Raw genomic sequence first — 27,135 nt, 5'->3', positions numbered from 1 at the left:
TCTAATCGGGTTCACCACCGCCCTTTTCCAATCTGCAGGAACCTGACCTTTCTTTAGGGAGATGTTAATCACATCCAGCATGTGCGGACCCATAGGAGAAATCATGGGGCCGACCATTTTAGTTGGAATAAGGTCATTAGGCGATCCAGATTTAATGTGGCTGCAGAGGGAAAGGAGCTCTGTGTTGGTGATTGGAGGAAAATATGAAAGGGTAGGTTTGTTGCTAGATACTAGTTTTTGAGGATGGGGGTGGCCTGTGTTAGTAATTTTTATAGCGTCATTGGCTGTTACTATTTTTGCATAAATGTTGTTTATTTTATCCTCAAAATATCTCGAGACTTCATCGCATAGCTCTTGTGAGAAGTCCTCAGAGCTGTCACAAGCAGTTGGCTTAATGAAATTCTGCAGAATGTTAAAAAGCTCCTTAGAGCAGTTGCCAGCCTGTGCTATCTGCTGCGTTAAATGTTGTTTCCTGGCTTGCTTGATGTTTTTGTAATACTTGGATTGAGTGTCTAAGAAAGCTACTCTACTGCTCTCGGTCTTCCCTTTTCTCCAAGCTTTCTCAGCTCGTCTGCAGTTTTGCTTAGCTACCCTCAGTTCGTGGGTATACCAGCTATCTTGTTTAAGCACAGGATACTGTTTGTGTTTTTTTAATGGGGCTACAATGTCAATAGCTTGTTTAATAGAGACATTGAGCTTAGTTAAGGCCATATCAGCAGTGTCAGTTGCTAAAATTTCAGGATTTGTCCAGAATTCCTGGATTTTATTGGCAGTGACTTTATGCCACTCTCGTCGCCAAATAGGGGGAAGAGGAACACTCTTAACAGTTCTTACAGGGGTTACCAGAAGAAATTCAAGCATGGAGTGGTCTGTCCATGCTATTTCTTTTGCCGAGGAACAAATTACTTTAGCACAATTACAAAAGAGTAAATCCAGCGTATGTCCTCCTTGATGGGTGGGTCCATGATTTTGTAATTCCAGACCTAGGTTAGCAAGGTCTGTAATCAGGGCAGTGGCATCAGAAAGTGTAGGTAGATCAACATGTGTATTGAAGTCTCCAAGAAGAAGAAAATCTTCTTTACATTTAATGTGAGGGGCTAAGATTTCTTGAAGATGAAGAGCAAAATTCGTATTGGATCCTGGGGGTCGGTATACCAAAGCACCTTTCCAGGTTATATGATTCATGAAGGTAAATTTAAAAATCATTATTTCTAGCTGAGAGTGCATGTGTTGCTCACATAGTGACTTTTATACAGTCTTTGTGTATAATAGCGAGACCGCCTCCGGTTCTTATTTCTCGGTCTAGATGTTTAATCTTATACCCAGCAGGGATCCCCATGGCAATAGCAGTAACTGTATGTGGTTTTAGCCATGTTTCAACCAGGAAGCAGATATCTGGTTGCATAGAGTGAATTAAGTCCCAAACTTGATGTTGATGTTTGGGTAATGACCGTACATTAAGAAGGAAACTCCCAAGGCCCGAGGGAGGGGGTTTAAGAACCGAGGGGGATATACTATTTCCAGATAGACGGTGGCATTGCAGGCAGGAGAGACCTCCCTCTACACAATGCCATGGGATTTTCGTGCTGCATGACCATGATGGTCTAAGGGACAGAAGCGTTTGGGCCGAGTAACTAATTATCTGTGTATCCTTACCAGTCAGAGCTCGTAAGGCAGGATCAGAGTCCATCGCCCCTCGCCCCGTTCTGTCGCGGACGGGCGCAGACGGGCTTTTCTTCGGCGCTTCTTAGGCGCGCTCGAAGGCGCCCCCTGCGCGCAACCGCTGCGCGCTAATTGGAAGGGCGTGGCTAAATAGCCCGGAGTGAGGTAGCCACTAGAGCGCTAACCTCTACTCCGGGACTACCGGAAGTGCTGCTGCCTGGCTCTGCCTGTCCGCCCTCCGCTCAACGGCACTGGTTGCCGAGTCGGACCGAGGCGGGCAGGCGATGGTATCGAGCACAGGTGAAGCGGGGGAGAGAAAGCGGGTATTGGGACAAGTAAGTCTGTCCTGCCTAAGGTTAAAATGGATTTTAAAAGATATGCGCTAAAAGTTTTAGTCCGCTGAAAATGATGGTCCTCGCAGCCCTCGCTAACACAGCAATTCAATCAAAGCACCCACAGGCACAGCAGCGGTCTGGGAGACACTGCCACCGTCTCCCTACCGCGCAGGACCGAGGGTCAGGTCGGCCTAAATAGCCCGGAGTGAGGTAGCCACTAGAGCGCTAACCTCTACTCCGGGACTACCGGAAGTGCTGCTGCCTGGCTCTGCCTGTCCGCCCTCCGCTCAACGGCACTGGTTGCCGAGTCGGACCGAGGCGGGCAGGCGATGGTATCGAGCACAGGTGAAGCGGGGGAGAGAAAGCGGGTATTGGGACAAGTAAGTCTGTCCTGCCTAAGGTTAAAATGGATTTTAAAAGATATGCGCTAAAAGTTTTAGTCCGCTGAAAATGATGGTCCTCGCAGCCCTCGCTAACACAGCAATTCAATCAAAGCACCCACAGGCACAGCAGCGGTCTGGGAGACACTGCCACCGTCTCCCTACCGCGCAGGACCGAGGGTCAGGTCGGCCTAAATAGCCCGGAGTGAGGTAGCCACTAGAGCGCTAACCTCTACTCCGGGACTACCGGAAGTGCTGCTGCCTGGCTCTGCCTGTCCGCCCTCCGCTCAACGGCACTGGTTGCCGAGTCGGACCGAGGCGGGCAGGCGATGGTATCGAGCACAGGTGAAGCGGGGGAGAGAAAGCGGGTATTGGGACAAGTAAGTCTGTCCTGCCTAAGGTTAAAATGGATTTTAAAAGATATGCGCTAAAAGTTTTAGTCCGCTGAAAATGATGGTCCTCGCAGCCCTCGCTAACAAAGCAATTCAATCAAAGCACCCACAGGCACAGCAGCGGTCTGGGAGACACTGCCACCGTCTCCCTACCACATCTTCGCATCCTTCCACAAGATATGATTGTGTTTCCGGACAAAGGCAAGGATTTGTTCCACGTGTTGGTAGCGCAGCGGCTTACACACTATAGGCCTGGGGCCTTTTTTGCGTTTTAGTGAGCCTTCCCGGCACTCTGTGGGCCCTGTCGAATTCTAGGGGATGAACAAAGGTCAGATTTGTAGCCTGTGCAAACCATGATTCCAGGAATTGGATACATGAGCCTTCCGAATCTTCGTATCCCTCCGGAACCCCGAAAATGTGCAGGTTCCCCCTTCGATTTCGGTCCTCCAACTCAGGCAGCCTTCTTGTAGTGGAATCTGAGGATATGCACAATTGTTTCAGAGCCGCAGACGCTTTAACTTCGATGTCCTCGAGTCGACTAATCCTTGATTCCGTCTCTGTAAGGCGAGCGTTGGTGTCCCTTATGTCTTGTCGAATTGCCACAACCTCCTCTTTGGTCGACCTGGCTAGGTCTTTTACCTCGTCCAGCCTGCTTAGGATCAGGTCTAATGCGTCCGGTGTAACTTTTTTGGTCTTGACAGGAGAACCTGGGTTCGAGTGGTCAGATTTGACTCTTTTCAGGGAGTTCTGCTCCTTGGGATCCATTTTTCCAGTGTCAATTCCAGTGCTTGGATGACCCCTCGTGACAGACTGTACTTACAGGCCAATAGTGGAAAACCTACAGCCGAACACTTGATTGTATGGGGTCCCCAGGTGCTCTTCTGCGCCTTAAATTTAGCAGTTGAGTTTAACCTTCACCACCACCACCACCACCTTTGGGCCCAGTAGTATAACAGTAAGTGACTAGGAGGCTGTATGAGGCTTGTCTGTGGCAGAGGGTCAGTAGGTCACCTTCTTATTCGTGCATCTAGCGTCGTTGACTCAGACAGAAAAGCAGGGAACAAGGAACCCAGCAACCTCCGTGTCAGGGACCAGCTAGCAGTTATCTACAGTCATTTGTGATCATTTGCAGTTTTGAATGGCTCATTATAGAATGTGCCGCCATGATTGGGAGCCCGGGTTAGCCAAGACACGAGGTTGCATCATTAATAGCGCAGAGCGCCGTGCTTTGGAGGCTCGCGCTATAAAATGCCAAATATGCTGGAAATGTATTCCTTAAATGCCCAGTTCCTCTTCACACATGGCGCGGAGGTCATTGCTGGTGTGGGTGTTTGCCGATGTCGCATGCCCGCGTAATAGGGGAATTGAGCCGCATCAAGCGGCGGCGACCATCTTGGTAAAGGCTTTGTTCCAGTGAAGGCTTCGCGAGTCAGCTATAACAGCCGTTACCCGCAGGACTAACCGCAAAGGTACTCACGGATCACCGGAGAGGTGGGGCGGGTTCAGTGATTCCGGGACTCCAGCACATTGGTGAGATGATCGGTCACGAAGGCTGGCCTTGGAGATCCCGCATGCACGCTCTCTCGTCAGCGTCGCCGCAGCATGGGCGCTCCGGGATGCCTGTTATGTGAGTTTCCGAGCTCAGTCACCCTTGAAACTCGGATCGCTGCACTCCCCTCGCCTTCCGATTGATTATTCCGGGACTCTCACCGGGGTGAGGCGAGTTAGAGAGGTTCCAATGCTGGTTGTTTAGCCGCGCTATGGGAGGAGAAAGAACTAAGCGCCATCTTCCTCGGCGTCCAAACCACGCCCCTTATTGCATTTATTTCTAATAATCGTGCAGTGCAGCAAAGTAAGGTGGGGAGCAAGCCACAGCGAGGGCACAATGTTCACAGTACTTTCCTCGCAGAATGTAAAGGTGCTGTAGAGCACAGCGGGGGTTATAGTCTGTGGACCTGGCTGGTTCCCCAGTCATGCAGCTCGACAAAGCTTGTTCAAAGGACTAGGCCGAGTGTTCCTCTTAACTGATGACTCTCCGTCTCTCCCCTGTCTCTTTCTTTGTCTGCCTCTCTCTGCCAGTTTCTTCTCCACACGAAGCTACTCTTCCGCCATCCCAAGCTGCTCCTCCTCCCATCCCATGCTCCTCCATCCAAGCTCCTCTTCCTTAATGTATGTATGCATGTATGTATTTATTTCTTATATAGCGCAACCTTTCACCCTACGGGTATCTTGGCGCTCAGATTATTGCACAAGGCCCCCCCTTGCAGTAGCATGGTCAGAGAGAAAGGGAAGGAGCTGGAACTTAACTGCCTTTAGGGAACAGACAGGTTTTTATTCTTTTCCTGAACGAGGTCAACGTGTCGGACTGTCTAATTCGAAGTGGTAGCTCATTCCAGAGTCGGGCTGCTGACACTGAAAGCCCAGCCTCCCATCCTATATCGCTTAAATCTGTATGTCACCGCTAGGTTTAACGAGGAGGAGCGAAGCATCCTCTTCGGCTGGTACCAATTAAACCTGTTAGATAGCGGTCTTGGGCCTGAGTTGTGGAGTCCATTGAACACTGTGCACAAGGATTTAAAGCGAATTCTTTCACAGATTGGCAACCAGTGTAGCTCTTTCAAGGCCAAAGAAGTGGAAGAGCGGCGCACCCAGCTCAAGGCTAGTTTGGCTGCGGTAGACTGGACTCTTTGCAGGCTCTGAATGATTTACTGCGGGGCACCCAAATACAGAGCATTACAATAGTCGAGTCTACTAAGTATCAGACTTCTTACCACCAGAGGGCGAGTCTCCTTCGGGAGAAAAGGTAGCACCTGTCGTAGAATTCGTAGGAGAACCATACAGACACTAATTGTCTTGTTGGATTGGGCCTCCATCTGAAGGTTATCCTATACCATAACCCCTAAATTCCGTACCACCCTAACTGGAGTCAGGGGTACTTCCTCTGGTGTAAGTCTAAACTCAAGTGGTAGGTGGCGAGGTAGGGTGTTACCCAGGCAAAACATTACCTCAGTTTTACTTCCATTAAATTGAAGGTAGTTTTCCCTAAGCCAAACGGAGGTATGGCGCATACAGTCCTGAAGGGTACTCAACGGCACAGCTTGTTCCCCCTCCAGGGAGACCACCAGTTGGGTGTCGTCAGCATAATTAGCCAGCTCAATTCCAAAAGATCTAATCAGGGGGAATAGAGGACGTAAGTAAATCAAATCAAAGGCGAGACCTATTGCATTTTCAATGGGGGGGGGGGCTTGTGCATGTGGGGAGGCGGGTGTGTGGGGCTGGCTCTGTGTAGGGGGGCGCTCTGTGGGGGGGGGGGAAGGAGGGGGGGCTCTGTGTGGCATTTGCGAGAGATTAAGCTATTGGCATTGTAAATGACAATGCCATTTATTTATCTGTTTTCAAAACCAACACAAATAAAATGTAATTTACAATGCCAATAGCTCTAACTTTTGCAATGGCGAGACCGTTGCATTGTAAATACTTGTGCTTTCTAATGACAAAAATGGCAGAGCTATTTCGCTTTACTGCACTGCCGCTGTGCATCATGGTTTAAAGTAAAAAAAAAAAAGCATTGATATAGCCAATAGGTCTAGTGTTCAGCCATGCAACAGTTGTTGCACCAAGAATACTGTGCTGCATAACTAAATGCTTATAAGGTTCCAAAAGCAAGACCTATTGGCTATGCCAATGCTTGTTTTGATTCAGCTGCTGTGTTTAAAGTTTCAGGGTGATTTGTCAAGGGGGCCAAGAAAAAAAACAAAAGTCCAAAACCAGTTTTCCCCATGTTATATCTATGGGGATTTCTCATATTTTGAGCAACTACAGCCGGAAACGCTTAACGGAATTACACCAAATTTGGCAGCAAGCTAGATGTTGGTTCAGAAAGCATGATTTTTCTGATTTGGTGTAAATCGGTTCAGTAGATTGGCTGCCAACACTTCAACAAGGAAGTCTTTTCAGCCATCTTGAGACCAATATACATGATAGCACTCAATGGCAGGTTTTGAGGGTCTTAAAAAGGAGAAAATACAAAGGGTGAGAACAGATTTTACTTGCAATATAAATTTGTTGATGGCAATATACTAATTTTAGGAATTGAGGTGTATTAAGGAGATGTTATCCTGTGAAAAAGCCTTCTGCTGAGATTTCAAAAATCTTTTTTCGAGAGAACACTGTTTTCTCATGCTTTACCGATAGAGGTTGTGGAAGGTGCTCCGGAAGCTAAAATGAAAGCATTTTTTTTTGTAAATTCACTTCTTTCTCAGCCATATAAAATGAAGTCCAACAGTGGATTCCCTTGTGTTCAACTGCAGCCTACAACAGTGTTCTAAAGAACTGGAGCGCCAACAGTATCACTTATGACAAAAGTATGGCACACCTGAAGCCATGCTGATTGAATTAAACTGGTGAAACTTAAAACATTTAATTTAGAAAGAAACAAAGTGAGGGGGAGGGGTGTCAGTTTGTCATAGAAATTATGGTTAGTGCTGTAGAAAGAATTTTGGACATTGAAGTTCTCAAATATCTTCCTCTTCTATTTCATTAAAACATTCTGACATGTAGACCGGAACATGCAATTTCAATACCAGCAGCAGACTGCCATTTAACTCCCTGATGAGCAGCAGTTTTACTACAGTGTCTAATGAGCAACCAGAGTGCTAACATTCTAAAAAGGTGTGGTACATACGAACACCATCTTGATGGAATTAACTCCTTCCATGCTCATGACGAGCTGAGCTCGTCATGAGGCACAGCGGAGCTGCACTCATGACGAGCTGAGCTCGTCATGAACAATGGGAATCCTCCAAAATCAGCACAGGAGGGGAAAACCCTTAGCAGCCATGGAGTTAAAGCATAAAACCAAAATAATTTTCTACGGAAGATAATGCAGTAAATGATTAAATTAGGGAGCTTCATAACAAATAAGTCTCACAAGAGGGCCACCGGTGAAAAAGAGCACAAATGTAGCCCAATGACAGCAGTGTGCAAAACACTTAATTATTGTATTTTTGCAGTTTATACAGCACAAACTTGCCCCAAAGGTTTTGGAGAGCTTTAAATGAGCATCAGTTACATTATACAAAAAAATAATGCGTCCTCATGTAACGCAACTGGTGCTATGTAAAGAGCTCTGATACCCGATACCTTCGGGTCAGGTTTGCACTATATAAAACTCTGTAAAAAATGTTTAATTTTTTATTTTACAATGTCCCGTTGTACCCACCCCAGGACACAGCTGTTTGTGGCTTGGTGAAATCTTTACCCCTCCCGCAAAGCCACAGCAAACGCTCCACTTCCAGCAATCAGAAGTAGATGCCAGACTTACGCACCAACCAAACACTACCAAGATATTTCCACAGCAGAGCTGCCAGAGACCCAATAATCAGAACAAGTAGTTCTGCCTGTAACTATTGGCATTACAGTTATTAAGTTAGCAGTGCGGGAGAGGATTCTTCATTTGTTTCATGCTATTGCCATATTCTGAATAATTCACTTAATTTGTGGTGTTAAATTCATGTCATGACAATCTACACTGTAGCACTGATTACTTAAAGACCTAAGGATTTCCTTTCAAGTGTTTATGCTCTAGCAACGTCACAAATTGCAATCAGGACAAACAAGCCATTTCCTAGGAGATCAAATCGGATTGATATAAGGCAGGGGCCTTCAGCCAATTCTTTAATAAAAGTTACTTACATTCAATAAAAATCATCCTGAACTACTATTAGTATTGTAAAATAACCACAGACAAAATTAAATTAGTGACCACCATATGCAAGATTACTAACTGTCGTCAGCACAGACCATCAGGCAGGGCAGTCAGCAGTACTGTAAAGAAGGTTATTTCAACTTGGAACCCATGGCACATGGCTAATACATAAGAGCCATAACTGCAATAACCTGGTACCTAGGAAATATTGGTAATGAGTCTCCCGATAACCACAACTTATCACTCAAAATCAACTTTAAATAGATCCAAACATCAGCTATCTAGTTCTGAAGACACATTTTTATTTCAAATACATTCTCAATTTTGGGAATAAAAGCTTTCAATTTAGTAGGCTGGGATGGACACGGGAAAGTTACTTATAGGTAGCTGGAGAGCTACCAGTAGCTCATAAGCTGCTTTGTGGAGAAGACTGATCTGAGGAGCGGAAGCCCATAAATATTAACCTCAAAGCAATAATCTGAATGTTCAAACAACCCTCCACCCAAGCCACAAGCTAGCAATTTTGTAAATAAAAGCTTGTGTGAAAAATACCTGTAATTGTTCCATGAACTTGGGTTCCATTTTTCAGCTCTACAGTAACCGTTTCATGGCTTAATTTCATCAAGAACCTGGAGTGGAATAAAAGCACCATCAGCATTTCTATACATAAGCTAAATTATTTGAACACTTAGGCGAGTAACATACAAGAAAGACATCTTTGCTGTTTAACCTTTTGAGTACCCCACAAAGACAGAACACCGTCGAACCAGAGGGACTAAATGACTTTGGTATAGAGGAATTCCAATTCTCGTGCACATTCGATTTGGTGTATGGAACTGCAGCTATTCAGCTTTGCTTACGCTAGTCTTGACAATTTACTCCCAACATGCATAATCTGAACGAGTAATATGAAGAATGGCCTCAAACAGTACAAGCCACCAAGGTCTGGAACGAACAGCCAAGAAGCAAAGCATCCAGGCACATGAACGTTTACACCCCAATCAGCACACCACATCCAGGGCCACTGGAATTATGCAATTGTTGCAATTTTCAGCAAAATTACAGATATGCCACATTATACATCAACTGCTGCACAATCTGCAGGGATTAAACAAAAAAAAATTGTTTCAAGCCGAAATGGGTCAAATGTTACTAAAAATGCAGCAGCACGTTGCAGCGCACTGGAAGGCTTTTTGCAAAGGTTGACGGGTCATGTTATTTATTGCTATATTTGGGTGTTAAACGAGTACTAATAAAGTGCACCCAATGCCCAAACTAGTACTAATAAAGTGCACCCAATGCCCAAACAGTGTAAAAAGTAATGACATAATACTATCAGAAAATGTGCTGCATTACGTGTTTTCTAGCCGCATAATTTATGCAACCCTGCAAGACAAGCTGGTCCTCCCCTCCCACATAATTCCAGTGGCTCGACTATATACAGGTAAAAGAAGCAATTTAGGATTAGCCTGTATATATCAATTATGTCAGCTCCTATACAAACCTTCTGGCCCATGCTAATACCAGAACACTTAGTGGTAGGCAGCCAACTAAAGATAAGATATATGCTACGGGTCTAGTCTATCACAGTGCAGTACCATCAAATTAACCAGCCATCACCTTCTGAACATACAAGGAATATCTGAAATGATCAGTCTCACATTGCAGGCCAATCTGAACAGACTAAACTAGCCCTCCACTGCAAGTCCCAACTAGCTACACACTGTGACCACTTTATATTCTGCAATGACATTCGGACACAAGAGGATAGTAAAAAAGCCCACCGAGCACACGTAGATAGATAGGTAACCAACGGGAACACTGCATGCAATAACCAACGGAAAGTAAGGAAATGAGGGACTATAAAGCCCAACGCTAAGTAATGGGCAGTTTGTAAGATTATTTTTTGTTTTTATTTACAAGACCATTTCGACCCCATGGGACGTTAGTTGATTTTCCAACAAAGGGTCCATAACTCAATCCATCCGAGTAGGGCAATCAGTGTGATATAACGGTGAAATAAATTCTGCCCAAGCATTTCAGTCTCTTGGGCTTTTAAATTGGACAGAGAGCACACCATTTAACTATTTGCCAAACGCCAGAAGGGTTTGGAATAATTTTTAGATATAGCCTCCATCATACCATCCCAAATGGGATAATTGGTTTTTATTTTATTGTCTTTACTTGTTTCTCAAGACTCAGCACCCACTAAACACAAGAACATCCTTGTGTCAGGTTAATAATTTATTCACAGCACTTCAGGCTTCTGATAATTCTTCTAACCACCCACTTTGGGATTTGTTTTTGCCCAATCCCTTGTGCTTAAGACCTGCAATTATCTTGTAGATGTACTAGTGCTTGTTGGATCAATGACTCATGCCACTCAATATTTTAAGCACTCTTCATCAGGTTATAAAATCCATTTTAATCTTTGAAAGTTCTGTAAGGTTTTGGTCTGTGATATTCACCCTTAACAAATGGTTACAGAGCACTTCAAGACAGAAACACTGTCATGCTTAAAATGCCAGCCAGAAAGTACTGACTCCATAACAAATGTTTGCTTAGCTCTACATCGACATTAAAATCCTCAATGGATCTAAAGTGCTCAAGAAGACTAAATACATATTAGAACTTTGAAATAATAATATCAGCACTTGCAAAGTGCACAGCTAAATCAGGCAAGGTGTCCCAGCAATGGTGCAGTCGGGAAGATTAAGCGAGCTATTGCACAGAGTCACAAGGTGCTAACCAGACATACGGGATCGAACCCTAGTGTTCAAAACCTAGTTACTTCTGCCACATCCAATCACTGTAGTGTTGGGTGGCCATAGGGATCTTATAGCAATTCATATGCTCTTTGAGGTAATCAATTAGAAAGATATCTTTAAATTAGAATCACCTGCACCTAAACAGGACTGAAGGGAAACAGCATTGCAGATTGAACACATCAAGCTTTTCCAGTTCTTCAACCTTTAAAGTTTGGGGTATATAACATTTTTGATTAATGGGCAGTTTCATTGAACCTCATATGATCATATTGAACACGACCTAAAATCAGTCTATGCTGTGCAGGAACTTGCTTAGGCGTTCCCATTGCGGTGCCTTTTTCAAAGGCGCTACCGGCCTGTTAACCAGAAAGCTTGTAATCTGTCAGGCGGTCAAGTTTGTGGGTGGCGTGCCGCCATGCTCCAACACTGCCAAATTTGTGATTAGGCAGTTTGTCCTTTCACCATACTAACCCACACAATACACGTGTTAAGCTGACCCATCTCCTTTTATGATGGAACAATTTTGAAATATGGTTAGGAGTCTAAAGTGGTTTACTGGGTGCAAGTTTGACTTCCTTTTTGATGTAGTTGGAGGATTAATATACAATATGAGCTCTTCCTCCTAACCTCTAGGCAGATGGTTACCCTATCCCCCGGTTTTAGAGCTGAGAAGAGCGACTCCTCTTATTTGAGGCATATCTAATTTTTTATTTCGCCTGCCTAAGCTTCACAGATGTTTTCCATACTTTTTGGGGGCGACACCTTCCCTTTCCATGACGCTGTTCCGATTAGACTGAGCTCCTTCCTTTTTTCCAAGCAATACAACTTCTTTCTTAGAGACCCAGGTTCGTTCCCTGCCTCTTCCCCAAGAGGGCAGGATAACCCTTCTTACTGATCTTTGAACTAGATAATCTTGAAAGAACCTTTTTTGCCATAATGGTTACCTTGTTTAGAGATTAAACTGGGACAGCAGGCTATAACGGTGTTCAGTTGGGCCAACCCAATCCCTGCAACCATATCACCCAATTTTACTCCTCCTCTGTTATTAATGTTTCTTTCAAATGTAAGCTTAATCCGCTTATCCTTCTTGTGAATTTGCTAAAACAAGTACTTTTAACATTCTCTGGAAAATAGTCTGCATCAGAGTAAGTAGATTTATAACAAAGGGTCAGAGAAGACTTCCACCGAGCTGTCTCAGGAGTGGAAGACCAAAAGCTGCCCATGAGTAAGGGAGAAAGGAAAAGAGCCTTTAAGGGTAGGGGGGAGGGAGATAAAACAAGTGCTAGGGCTGGATGAACAAGCTACAAGAGGGACATGCGCAACCAGAGCCAGTAACTGGGTGCTCTATACAGACTAGGTCAGTGCGTCCCATCACAATGAATGTGCTGTCCCCAGAAAACTCGCATGCCCCTAGAGAAGCACATTAATTAAAACCAGACCTACTATTTGAAGCAGACAGTCCCTTGGCGGGTTTGAATCCAGAACTAGCCTTTGATTCCCGAGGGGAGACTACGGCTCCCCTTGTGCAAGTAAATAGAGTGCTATAATAAAGGGGCACGGTACTCGTGCTTGATGGGCCTAGATGATATACCAATAGCTATAGGCAAACAAGATAGCTCAGCAAAGGCACAATTGCTTTTCCAGTACTTTCTTACTGCTATATTATTATTATTATTATTATGTTGCTTATATAGCGCCTGAATCGACCCCCGAAGGGGTATCTCCGCGCTTGCCTTGGGAACCCGTCCTGGCTTTTCCCTGTGAGATAGCCCCTACAGGGCATCCCCAAGGTGAAAGCCAGGCATCCCGCCGCGGGGGGCCGTTGTGGAGATTAAGCAAGCTTAATGCCCAGAGTTGCAGAGTGTGAACCCATGATTAGGTCAGGCACCGAAGCGAGAATTATCGAGTCCATGGACATTTGAGCTCAAGACCCTGCCGCGTCGGGAATTGAACCCTGGTCCCGGGTCTGACCTCTGCTTCAGGGTCTGCCTGCTCTAACCAGTGAGCCACACTTCTCCACTATATACATGGGACTATGACGTCATCCTGGAAGGGTAGTATTGTGCTCCCATTATATAATAAAAAGGGTCCCAAAAAGGCTCCTGCCAACTTTAGGCAGAACGCATTATTGGATGAGACCGGAAAATTGTTTGCCAAGAGCACATTTCTGCACCTCCAGGATTGGGCTTTCTGAAACTGCTTTGTCACTGCAGAGCTAGCCTTGTTCCGCATAGTGGTACCCTATACAACATCAGAGCTCTGCAAACTATTCGAAAAAAAAAATCCCCATCTTTAGCCTTATGATGTCAGAGCACCAGTTGACCAAATGTCCTTGTGGAAGCTGACCACACAGTAGGATGAGATATCAGAAGTCATGCAGTAGGTTACTATCTATATTCATGACTGCAAGTCAAGTAGGAGGGGAATGGTAAAGGACTGAACCACTCAAAGCACTGGGGCCTTTTCGAAAGTAGAAATGAGATACAAAAACAGATTATCCTTAACAATCCATCTTGAGAATTAGACTCCAACATACAGTGTGCAGGTGAAGAGGTTACATGAGCTTCCTTCCGTGAGAAGGAAACACTATTGTTTCTAAAGTGAGATGGTGCATTTCAGCCTCAAAGGAACTTGCTAGCACCAGGATACGTTCATATAGCTCTTAGTTGAATAATTGTTCCAGGGCAGCTAAACAGGGATTCAAACGTATTTATTGAATCTACTTTATTCCAATTACGCTTATTGTTCTGCTTTTGCCTTTACAGTTAACTGTAGTTTGTCTTATTATTCACCTACTCATCTGTGTTTGGTTGGACATGGCTACCAATTCCTCAAATTAAAATTTTCCGCCAATGTTTCTTTCCCAACCAGGTTAACCACCTATAATTTGGGAAGATTGGATTGAAATGTTACACAATTACATTGTAGCATTAGATTCTGATTTGTTACCTTTACCTCAAATTGTAAAGCGCTCGGATATCCTTCGGGATCAAGTTCGCGCTATATAAAACTTTAGAAATAAAAAATAAATAAGGGTATGGCCTTATATGCGGCCTTTATTGATATCTCCACAGCTTTCGACCAGGGACACTGGAGATCCCCGTGGACCTACTCAGATTAATCTTTGCATTGACTTCCCCCGCCTGGACACAGGTCCTGATGGGAGGTATCCAGAGCCTTCAAATCTAGCATGGGAAGCTGTGCACCAAGCACTAATGCATTTAATGTTGAACGGTCTGTTGGCTTCAATTAAACTAATTAGACTTAAACGTATGATTTCGATAATTTGTAAGTGACCTGCCTAAAGCTGTAATCGTAGTGTTTAATCGATGGCATGTCGAGGGAGATGACCTCCATATTTCACTGGATACCCATGTTCCAACACTCCCAAAGTAAGCAGAAATCCACACACATTTCCAGACAGGCATGTTCTCTCCTTGAGCACAGTGAAGTAAAACACCATACATGGTATAATGGCAACATTTGAAAGCAAGAAATGGGGAACATTAAAAAAAAAAATAAAGCAGGAATGTATTTTACTTGCATTGATTTGGGGGCAGTTTTAAGGGAGGAGACAGCAAACAAAGCGGAATGTGGTTTAAAAAATCGTGAGTCACCCTGCTGCGACAGTTGAGTTGGCACGTACGACATGAGTGGAAATTGAAGTGCATGCAAACATTATTCAAGAGCAGAAACTTTGGCAATGGGGCCTACATGCATGGGGTGCTATTCAGCACTGTAGGTGGGATAAAAAAAGTTTGAAATGGTACTCTAAAAATTGCATATGCAAAGAAGTGTAACTAGGAATATTTTATAAGAGGCTCTGCCTTAGTAATACGAAACACTGCATATATGATTATAATACCATCATCAGCTTCATCCCAATTATTTTCAGGGAGAAAAATGCAGGTACTCCTGAGGCCGGGCTTAATGATTTGCTTAGTAGACTAGGGTTTTAGTAAAGGGGACTCGCCAAAACTAGGAACAGTGAAATTGAGCTGCCTGCTACACATGGACGAAGCCATTCTGTTAGATCTAACTCCAATTAAATAACAAAGGCAACTTAATGAGTTCGGACTTTACTCAGATGAGTATTGTTTTAAAATAAATATCAAAAAGTAAAATTATGTTTTTTAGATATCAGGGATGCAGAGGTTAAAAAATATGCACTGATTCTCTGGGAAAGAAACTTGCTGTGATATTGTAACCTTAATTAGAGAGAATTTTTACAAGCAATTGATCCAGAAGTGATCACACTGACTAATGCAGAAGTAAGGCATGCTTCTGCAATTGTTAGACTCTATAAACATTGCGGGAAAAGACATTTTGCTCATGTTCTGTCAGTTTACCAAATTAAAATCCCCCCCCACGTTAAGCCTGTGAATCAGTAGATCCCCAGCAGTGGGATAAGTATGAGAAAGTAGGGGGGCACATTTGGCACAAAATGTGTAACCGGAGCCATGCAGCCCCTATATTGGTAATATGGCTCGAAATTGGGTTACTTTCCACATATGTGTTCGCTATGGCTGTGTGCCTAAGATGGAGTAATGCAGTACTGAACAGTGTTAAGAGCCATTAACTGGTAGCTCTGCGTGAGGAAATCTTTTCCACCCTGAGGCAAAAAAAGTGTCCTTTAATAATTATGAGAAAGCGGTACACATGTTTGATTTGGAGAATAGGGGCACAGACTGTCTTCCCAAACAGGTTTTGAAAATTAAAGTAAAAAAAACAATTTATGAAATCTCTCGTAAAAGATACGGCACTGCGCGTAACGCTGTCCAATAATGACATCATAGAGGGGAGTAGTATTTATAAGCCGCACAACCTTGCTTTATGTGGAATCTCCACCATGGAGTGTAGAGAGTCATGGAGTCCCACTCTGCAACTCTGGGCAATAGCTTGCTTAATCTCCACAACGGCCCCCACAACACTAAGGATGCCTGGCCTCCACCTTGGGTGTGCCCAGGAGTGGACGCCTCACAGGGAAAGCCAGGATGGGTTCCACAGCGGTATTCGTACAAGTGCCTTGAGACCCTTGCGGTGAGTAGTGCGCTACACAAGTATCAATTTACATTTTACATTTACCCTCCTCCCCGAAATGGTCTTATGCCCACCCCCCCACCTTTCCGAACCAGCTTGCTTCAAAAACTTCAGTTTTTAAAAAACAATTTTTAAATATATTCTAGAGAAAGACAATGCTGCTCCGCTTAGTTGAAGTTGGTTGCTTAGGTTTCTCTCTGGGCAATATCTAATGAATCCTTTAAGTGGTATTACCGGGTTGTTTTTATTAAACGGTTGAAATTGTTGAGAGTATCCAATGATACACCACCACCCATGCTGGAGCAAGATCACCGCCGACCAGCTCACCACCTCCCTGAGCCAGAACCCTCCCACCAACACGGCGGACTCAAACGAAGCAGCCCACAACCTCACACAGTGGCTCACCAACTGCCCAGCGCCCTTGCACCGCTGAAGAATCCCCCCAGCAGACCCGGCTGCAAGAAAGCCTTGAGGTTCACAAACTACCTCAAAAACTCCAAGAAATCCTGCGGTACCCTCGAGAAAGCCTGGCGCCACGACCAGTCGACGGAAAACATGACAGCCCTCAAGAACGGCATCCGCAAACACCACCAGCTGATCCGCACCACCAAAAGGACATCATTCAGAGATCGATTGAACAACACCCACAACAGCAAGGAACTCTTCAACCTTGTTAAAGAGCTCTCCAACCCCAGCGCCAACGACATCACACCCTCGCAAGACCTCTGCGACTCACTCGCCTCGTTCTTCCACCGCAAGATCGCCGACATACACAACAGCTGCGACGCCCAGACCACGCACCCAACCACAGAACCAGCGCCCGCCACCACCACCCTCTGCACCTGGACATCGGTCAGCACTGAAGAAACCACCTGCTTGATGAACACCATCCACTCCGGCTCCCCAGCCGACCCCTGTCCACACCAACAAAGCAGACTCCATCATCGCACCCAACTCCGGATTATCAACAGGTCCTTCCCATCCGCCAACCTCCCGGAGAGCTGGAAACATGCGGAGCTCAGCGCCCTCCTGAAGAAACCCACAGCGGACCCCACGGACCTCAAGAACTTTCACCCCATCTCACTCCTCCCTTTTCCTGCCAAAGTCATTGAGAAGACCGTCAACAAACAACTATCCGCCTTCCTCGAGAAAAAAAAAGGACCCCTCGCAGTCCGGTTTCCGAGCAAACCACAGCACCGAGACCGCCATCATCGCAGCTACCGACATCAGGTCCCTGCTCGACAACGGGGAAACAGCTGCCCTCATCCTACTCGACCTATTTGCCGCATTCGACACAGTCTTCCACTGCACCCTAACAACCCGCCTCCACCACGCCAGGATCCAAGGGAAGGCCCTGGAATGGATCACCTTCTTCCTCTCCGACAGAACTCAGAGAGTCCGCCTCCCCCCTTCCGCTCAGCGGCCACCAAGATCATCTGCAGCGTTCCTCAAGGCTCCTCGCTCAGCCCGACCCTCTTCAACATTTACATGAGCCCCCTCGCAGCCATCGCACGCCAACACAACCTAAACATCATCTCTTACGCTGACACCCAGCTGATCCTCTCCCTCACCAACGACCCCACCACCGCCAGAGCCAACCTCCAGGAAGGAATAAAAGACGTTGCAGAATGGATGAAGCTCAGCCGCCTGAAACTTAACTCCGACAAGACGGAAGTCCTCATCCTCAGACCATCCCCCTCCGCCTGGGACAACTATTGGTGGCCCCCCGCACTGGGCACCGCCCACAGACCACTCACGCAACCCGGGCTTCATCATGGACTCCTCCCTCACTATGACCAAGCAAGTCAACGCCGTCTCGTCATCTTGTTTCAACATCCTGCGCATGCTCCGAAAGATCTTCAGGTGGATCCCCACCGAAACCAGAAAGACTGTCACCCAGGCCCTCGTCACCAGCTGACTGGACTAAGGTAACGTTCTCTACGCTGGAACCACAGCCAAGCTACAGAGAAGACTCCAGCGCATACAGAGCGCTTCTGCATGACTCATCCTGGACATCCCCGTCACTGCAACATCTCCACCCATCTGAGAGACCTGCACTAGCTCCCCGTCAGTAAGAGGATCACGTTCAGACTCTTCACCCACGCACACAAGGCTCACCATGACATGGGCCCCAAATAACTCAATAACCGCCTAACATTCTACACACCCACCCGCCAACTCCGATCCGCCAGCCTCGCCCCACGGATTCACAGAACCACCACCGGAAGATCTTTCTCCTACCTGGCGGCCAAGACATGGAACCCCCTCCCCCCCCCCACATCCAGCTGACCAAGGATCATCTCTCCTTCAGGAAGCAACTCAAGACCTGGCTCTTCAAGCAGTAGCAGCACCCCCCCACATCCCAGCACCTTGAGACCCTAGCGGGTGAGTAGTGCGCTCTATAAATGTCTTTAATTGATTGATACACCGATTAAGTTATGGTTATATAAAGGGTTTATGAACTTGGTACGCTTTTCCACTTCCATCTTCTTGTATGCTGCTATGAATATTGCCATGAACAATTGATTACAATTTAGCCAGAATTGTTTTTTATCGGTTAGGCTTTCTGCATGTAAACTGAATATTAATCAGTACTTCAAGGATTCTTGATCTTGCTTGGGCACTTGCAGTCATTGTGCATGCTGCTCCTTAAGGTGTACCATATATCGCAATTTAGAACTTTTAAAATTCTATGTATTTTACTCTTCATTGAATCAAATGCACCTTTTTTCTTTTCAGCATCCACATAATGTACAGCCAAAGTCGTCCAAGAATTTGATGATATAATTCGCTTTGCCCTGCTAGTTAGTCTTGTAATTGTAAGGACACTGAAATTGATTTTGCGATCACATCCTACCGCTGTAATTTTAATGCAAACATGATTCTTGTATTTTATGCAAACTAATCGCTGGTGTTTTGTGCCTTTTCTGTTTGGTTTTGACTGGTGATTGATTTGGTAAATTGGAGTTGTTTGTTTATGTGGAACTCCAAATCATAATAAAATAATTAGATTTTCTCAAATGATGGACAGTAACTGCACGCACAGCGAAAGGAGGACCGTCTGCTTCAATTTAGGTAAGTACGGTGAATGACTACACTGACTGGAAATGAAATGCCTTGGAGTTTCATGGGATCCCATTCCCTAGAACACCTTGGGGAGGGGGAGGGGGGCAAGTATAGTGACTGGCCTACCTCTCTGTGGCACAGTGGGCACCTCCTGAAGGTCTATTTACCTCTGTGCCCGCATCTAAAATACATTGTGGGTACGGAGACCATGTGAATCAACAAAACTTCTCTGCTAACTCCAGACCACTGCAGCAGGACTACTCCTTGATATCCCACAGCATAACCATATCACCCAACACCTCCACGACCTTTACTGGCTCAAGCTGTTCACACACACCTACAAGGACCTCCACAACATAGGACCACAATATTTCAACTGCATCCTGGACCCAAGATAAACTCCGCTCAGCTAACCTCTCCCTAGCCACTGCCCCACGCTTCTATAAGAACAGAGCGGGTGGAAGGTCCTTCTACCTTGCAGCCAAGACCTGGAACAAATTCCCATTTACCTCCGGTGAAAACCGACACTGCACCAATTCAGGAAAGACCCCAAGACCTGGCTCTTCGAATGACCGCCCCATGGAGCTGCACATACACTCCCACCCCCCCTCCCATCCAGCACCTTGAGACCCTAAAGGGTGAGTAGCGCGCTCTACAAACCCCTGATTAATGAGTTTCCTTCTTTGCATTGGGCAAACTGCCATGTAAATTGAGGAAGGGCCTGTTAAGACTGTGCTGGCACTACACATGGATGGGTGCTAGCTGCACTGCAGAAGTCATACAAGTGACTGCATCACTGAAATGCCCAAGTACCCCCGATTGCAAAAAGGATGTTCATATGCTTGATGCTCCACTGGTCAGTTTTAATAAAGGCTGAAAAACGCTCAAGGGAGCTCTGAGACAGGAGGATGTTGAGGAGCTGAGGAGATGCAAGGGGCTCACGGGAGCTTTAGACCACAGGAGTGGAGAAGTTCAAGCAAAAACAAAGCAGGGACTGTAAGTGAAACAGTTTCAGTACTCAGACTCCAACAGACACTTGCTTAAATAAAATAAAATTTTAAAAAAAAGACTAGTATGAAACATATTAAACAGGATTAAATTCATTACCAGCCCATTCTCTTAACCAGATCAGCTCCAGGTAACCCAAGGAAGTCACATTCCTGAAACTACTGCACAGTGGGTTGTATGTGGAATGTTATCAAAACCTCTGGCGCCAAACCCATGCTAGGATGAAAACACTTGTCCAGTATCGCTGCTCATAAAAGGCACCGATGAGCCACAAACAGTTCAAACCAGGGTCTTTGCCTCCAGACACTAATTTAAGAATATCTGGGGAAGACATCTGCACCATACCAGCTGCTTAAAGGACTTTGAGTCTGGGAATGTGCATCGATGACTACAGCCATACATCTTGCGCAACACACAACCTTCCAGGCTCCATGTTGAGCTGGTCTAGTCTATGTTGCAGCGTAAAGGCAAATTAGCCTCTCAGTCCATGAGCTGGGCGCAACTGCTGAATTCCTGTGGCCCGACCTTAATTAAGCAACACATCCAATCAAAGAAACACCTGAATGATTGCAATACAACCCCCAAACTGAATGAAACGAACCGAGAATGAATGACACTTCAAACATGCAAATGATAACCGTGACTAACCCAAAGGCCCGTAATGCATTAATTTCAAAGGACTGGCTAACCGCTAAAGTTCGACACAGGTCAGACCTTAAAAAAAAAAAAAAAAACAAGCCTACTTCTCCTGTTGAAAAAAAAACTACTAATGACTGAAACCTCTACTGTGCAACTTTTCAACATGCAAAGCATGAGGACATTTAATATGTGCAGAACGCCCAAGGTTTCTTTATCCACATTTTGTAAGCATGCTACCATTGTTAATCGGGGGGGGGGGGGGGGGGGGGGCACAACTTCAATCAAGTACCATGCAGTTGTAATAGATTCATTGCCTGGCATGGCATTTGAATGGAATGCAATTAGTACCAGACAACAGGTAGTTTGTCCTAGGATATCAGAAATCTTCGTGAAAGCAACTCTTTCGATCAGCGTTCCTTGCAATAGGCCGTCGGTAATACGACGGTCGGTTCAGCTTGGCCGAGATCTGACATACATGTTGCATCTTGTTGCCACTATTAAGTATCACTCAACTCGACATTCCATAAAATATAGAAACCCCGATTCTAGTAATGGTATTCACCCGCCTGCAATGCAAACATACATCGCTTACTTATTCAGTTAACCCTAAATAACGCGAGCGACTTGTAATAGGCGGCACTGCAGGGACGCCATCCTTCCTTGTACTTCCTTCTTTTCTTCTTCCTTGTACTGTTGTGAAATACATGTATCAGCATACACCACCTTTCAACTTACAAAGTGTAGTCGCTTTCTGACAACAACAGCATGAGCTAGCTAGCGGCTCACCACAACAGCAGTGAAGAACAAGGGACAACAGGGATTAGGAATAATACATTTGACCAAGCCCATTATAAGCAATCCACTGTATTTCCCATGTGACTCAAGGTTAAGATGCACCCCACCCCTCCGTGTGTCGCTATCCATTCTTTGTCTTTCGCGCAAGCAGCAGGCGTTTCAAAGTGCATGAGACTGGCGCGTTCTCTGCCGCCATTTTGTGCCTCCTCCCCCGAGAGCAGCGCCATCACTTACACATTCAATCCTCTACAATCTTCATGTGCAAGCACAACCACCACAACCAGGTCCGCGACCCTTGATTTCTTACCTCACGAGCTTCATTTTGCAAGCTAAATTGGTGGGGAAATAGCCGCAGTAAGTAGAGAGTTCACGCCCGGCGAGCGGAACCAAAAAAATTGAGCACGGAAGGGACAAGGCCACAAAAGCACAAGCCTCCCCGGCACGAATAGTTGAATTGTGGGAAGGAATTAAACCGGAAGTGACGTTCGCAGAACGTTGAACGTTAAACTGCGTGATTACGCCACGGAAATTGAAGAAATTGCGATCTGCTGAAGAATAATTGGGAGCCAGCTTGGAGTATGTAATGCGAGCAGCGTGCTCATCGTATTCTCATGCGTATCTGAAGTAAACGTAACTGTGTGCTTAAATTAAATCCTCACTTTTTCTTAATATATTCGTAAACTGCAGTTTTTTAACAAACTGAAGTTGAACAATTATTGATCCACTCCCGCCTCCCCCACTTTTTAGTCGTGTTCTGCTCTTCAAATACGTATACTTAAATTTATTTGAGGTTAGTGTTGTCACGAAGCCGATTTTTTTTGTTTTACCGCCATGGCCGTTATTTTACTGTTCAGACTGGCTAAACAATGGGAGCATGTCCTAAAGCCTGTATTTTTTCCTCCGCATCAATACAGTTAAAACAGCAAATGTATATAGAAAACACTTTCAAATGTCTTCGAGTGTCGCCTAAATGATCTATGATTGTCAAATATGTAAGCAGTGACTGAAAAGCCATGCTATATATAAATACAGAGGGTTTTACATACATTACTATTTAAATATCACATCCCCACCCTTACTGAATCTTGAAGCATGGGCAAAAGGTCGGTATTTTTCTCCTGGAAATGAGGCAACCCTACCTAACCATAACATCTAAAATAATTTAAACATCTTATAATATTAATAAGATTAAAACATGACATATAGCTGACAAGGTTTCAGATTTCTTCTGTGTGACATTTTTAGATTTCGGCTACCGTCCCACTGCGTAAGCAGTGGGTGGGCGGAGCCGAAATCTTTTGTTAGTAGTAGGGGGGCCTGAACACGCCCCTCTTCTCCATTGGCTGGCCTCGTAAATGCTGGCCAGCCATTGGAGGAGAGGAACGTCACTGAGTTCAGGGCCCGCCTAGACGCGATTCGGGGGCGTTTCCGTGTCTTTTTTTAAGTCACGCCCTCTCCTCTTCCCATTGGCTGGAATTTTACCTTCCAGCCAATGGGAAGGGGAGAGCACGCAAACACGCCCCCGAATCCCGAAATGACCTGTTGCTGACTTGTTTTTAATGGGGTTGGAAGGCGTGACAAATACTCAACCTATATGTGGCACTGGAGCACTTTACACCGAGCACCAGTTACATTAATACAATCATTTCTTATAGGCGAGAAGGGATTGAATTGCCCAGAATCACATGACGTTGAGCTCACAGCGGAAATCGAACCTGCTTCCCAGTTCCCTGTCGACAGCTCTGGCCGTAATTCTACATCTCTCTCAGATAAACAGCCTTCAATCATGGAAATGCCACATAAAAAGCAAACTGATAACTTGGCGCAGTAAATTCGCTGAACACGATTTCTACGGAAAAAAATAAAATACTGTGAATGAGGGGCAGGTTCTCAATCGGACCGGCAGTTGACACAGAAGATGACGTTAGACTCTCTTTGTTTATACTCGTCGTTCTCAACATCCCAAACGAACCGTACAATGGCTGCCCTCAACAGCAGATATACTTGTGACGCTCTACGGCACTTATTTTTAACAGGAATCCCGAGGCAAAACATGCTTAGCACCGGCACTTATTTATCAGGGCCGGGTCTATACCTCGCCTCTGCACGTGAAATGGTATTGTGCCAAAGTAACTATAATTACCTTACTAACTCACGTAAAACCGTGGTGTTGTCTCCCGAGTCCCCGGTGAAGCGTGTTTCGCCAGTGAGAGCCAGTAATAAAATGATTCCAAATGCAAATTTGTCTAACGCCCTTAGTTCATTGTTGCCGGTGGGCGGGACACTGATTGGACTAGATTTGCTTCTGCCTGGGGTAGGGTCTGTGCGGCAGCGTGCGTAGATCTTTTTTAAAAACACCACACGTCCACGCCCCAGCACACACTCACTGCACGAGTCACCGGAAGTTCTGTCCGACGTCGAGGACAGGCAGCAGGCATCACCAGATCTGTAAGTAGAAAAAACCAATGCTGTTTGCTAATAAACAGACTTACTTGGTATGAAGTGAAGTGAACCCAGTCCGAGGCCTGCTCTGAGGAATGATATTTCCGGTGCCGGGCACTGTGTGCCATTACAATGCTGGAAGGAGGAGGCTGGAAGAACAGGCAGGGTCTTTTAACCTCTAACGTTTATTCATAAAAATGCATTGTTTTTCTTTTTCGTTACGTTTTTCATCTCTCCACGGTGTGCATTGCAATATGGCAGCAGGCGCCAGTTGAAAATGTATTTCTATCCTAGCGTCGTCATCAAACCTTGTGGTTGTTTGTGCATGCAGCGGTGCAGTTGTGGTCACTGGTTCCTGATGTGGCACATGGGGTACGGACCTGTTGAGCGGCGGGATATTCCATCTAGTTCTGAATTGCCTCTCTCACTTAGTTTGCTGGTGATGTTTATTGAGCTTGAGTGATGTTATCCACGTGGTCTGTGTTTGATTTGCTGGATGGCCCGAGGCCCTGGAGGCCCGTTCTGTGCAGAGTTAAGTCAGTGTGGCAGTACTGTGGTGACCAGATTCTTTCAAATCTGTCGTGCTGTGGAACAGGGGGGTGCGCAATAGTTGTAGATGTTCAGCATTTTCATCTCTTTTCCCAGTCAATCAGAGATCAGACTTTTAACACTAATCAAGGGTCAGGTAATCTTACCAGTCGGATGAAACCTGCTCCTAAAACAAAATTTGAATTCAAGGAGCAAGCATGGTCTGTGTGAACACAAATTCATCATAACCATAAAAACAAAGTATTTTGGCTTAATTAAATCAGAGAAACGCTTAGAATAATCACATAAGCTAAACATTGGCGCACTTAACTTCACTTGGACAATGACAGACATCTCTAAAAGGACGTGAAAAGCACAGAAGTGAATGACACTGCGTGGCATACGCCAGTGTGATGTAGTGATGCTTTCAGAAAAATAATGCTTGACAGAGGACCGATACTAAATGAAGTCAGTCACAGCCATGAGTCTGTAACAGACTTCCAAGTTCCAACCCGACTACCCCAGTGAGTTATGCTGCATAACAAGTGACTCGATGGAAAACAAATCTCATATTCCACATATTGTTCATATACAGTGCTGCTCCCCTCAGCCAACCAATACCTAATTTACAAAAGCATATTAAACAATATGGATTTCATTTTTCTTTCTAGATTCCTTACTTTTTCTACACGCTACTGGCCAGCGTGTGATCAAATGAAAGGGGCAGGAAGCAGCTTGGTTACCTCGGAGCAGAGGCTGGGTATGAGTAAATAGGGAACAGCCAGGCCTAGATGGAAGTGCTCTTCTCTTACTGCAGGGTTCACAGTGGAAAGTTTTATTTGTCAGGTAGTGAAGTCCTTCTGCTCTCATTGCAGTGCAACCTTCGCCCAGTGGCACTGACACCCGCTCCATAGCCGCCAAGGTTTCAGATTCCTAAGAGTGTCATTCTCATAATTTCATTCAATTCAGTGCAATTATGAGTGTCGTTCCAATGACTAGGAATTACAACTTCTGGCGAGAAAAATCAAGCAATGAAGACGAGATAAACACACAAATATCAGGCCTTGCACAAAATTTGTGAATCAAGATTGTATGGATCATATGTTTTGCGCTGAATCAACACCCTTTATTAAAGCACCTGCTACATTATGCTCCAAAACAGGGCATTACACGTCCATGATTGTTCAAGACCTTTGAGCAATATTTGTCATTTTTAAGACAAGGTCATGCTGAAAATGTACTCTATCTCTGGAGCAAAAATATTTCTCTAGTGTGGCCTGCAACACAACCTTTCTATAATTCTTTAGGCCTCCATTTCTTACTCCCAGAAGTCATTACATTGAAGTTTATTTTTCAAGTTTGGGACCTCCTATCAAAACCTTACTAGGAGGAAGGCTCCCTTGCTGCAATTTAGATTGGGTATTACATCTGACTTTTAGCAGTGCTAGTTGAGGATGTGGGTGAAGCCAATGGAATAAGTGGGTGGAGGCAGTGGAGGAAGTGGGTGGAGCCAGCAAAAAGTAGGTGTGGCCTCTGACAAACATTTGAGCACCTGCACTTCATATTTTACAAATTAAGCACTGGTACAACATGTCCGCCGCCTGCGAGGCTTCGATCGTAAAGCGCTGCTGTTTTCTCGCTTTACGGTTTGTTGACGCAGTTGTCGTAAGACGGTGAGTCTGACTGTACTCCCGGGCCGCCTCTGGTGCGCAGGTGATCGGTCTCTTGGCCTTTAGTCGCAATCTGTCAGAGGTCTCAGGTCAGGAAGAGTCCTGTCACCATGGACCCGAACCGGATCATCCAGGCTCTTAAGGGTACCATAGACCCCAAGTTACGGATAACGGCGGAGAATGAACTTAACCAGGTAGCGAACTGAGCGGAGAAAGCGGCAAACGCACAGGAACTAGCTGGGGGAAGAGAGGTCTGGGATTGTGTGTTGCTATCCGGCTCATTGCCCATCACCACTTTAGCTCCTGCGCACACCCTCTTTCCCCATCTCTTATAATGGCCCATTCTCTTGATTTTACGCCCAGACGACCCCCCATTCCCTCCCTTCTGTCCTCCAATCCTCGCTTCATGCCCTATTGTCCCTCATCCATCCCATGCATGTGTATCATTGATCATTTTAAGGCACAGGATATCCCTCATCAACTGCAACAGGTACACAGTTCTGTGCATAGGAAAGTGCCCTCGGTAGCATATTGGCACCGCGAGCATAACTTGCTGGTACCATTAATGAGTCACCTCTTACTATTGTTCCTCCCCTCTTCCCCCAAGAGCGAGCTCCCTGTTGTGGAGCGAATTATACCAATTGCAATGTATGAACGTGAAGTGTCAGTGTAAATTGCAACAGCAGGATCCGAGTGTTTTGTC

At 45.4% G+C, this 27,135-nt stretch overlaps 1 protein-coding gene across 2 annotated transcripts in view; it reads right to left on the bottom strand.

Annotated features, from left to right (window-relative positions):
* Positions 1 to 22,413, bottom strand: part of LOC147722395 (small nuclear ribonucleoprotein Sm D1-like) — a 45,041-nt gene extending 22,628 nt beyond the window's left edge. Inside the window, exons 1-2 of one of the 2 annotated variants that reach the window (XM_086964919.1) lie at positions 22,100 to 22,413; positions 9,029 to 9,105 (exon numbers count right to left, since the gene is read on the bottom strand). In XM_086964919.1, the coding sequence (XP_086821045.1) occupies positions 9,029 to 9,105; positions 22,100 to 22,113 (91 nt within the window). In that variant the 5' untranslated portion in view covers positions 22,114 to 22,413. Of the gene's footprint in view, positions 1 to 9,028; positions 9,129 to 22,099 lie in introns of those variants that run through there. The other variant, XM_086964918.1, reaches the window with a different exon arrangement.
* Between the last annotated feature and the right edge of the window lie 4,722 nt (positions 22,414 to 27,135).

The sequence above is a fragment of the Lissotriton vulgaris genome, chromosome 4_1, assembly GCF_964263255.1.
Source record: "Lissotriton vulgaris chromosome 4_1, aLisVul1.2, whole genome shotgun sequence".
NCBI lineage: Eukaryota > Metazoa > Chordata > Amphibia > Caudata > Salamandridae > Lissotriton > Lissotriton vulgaris.
Note: the sequence above shows the minus strand (reverse complement) of the source record. Positions and strands in the feature narration are given on the sequence as shown.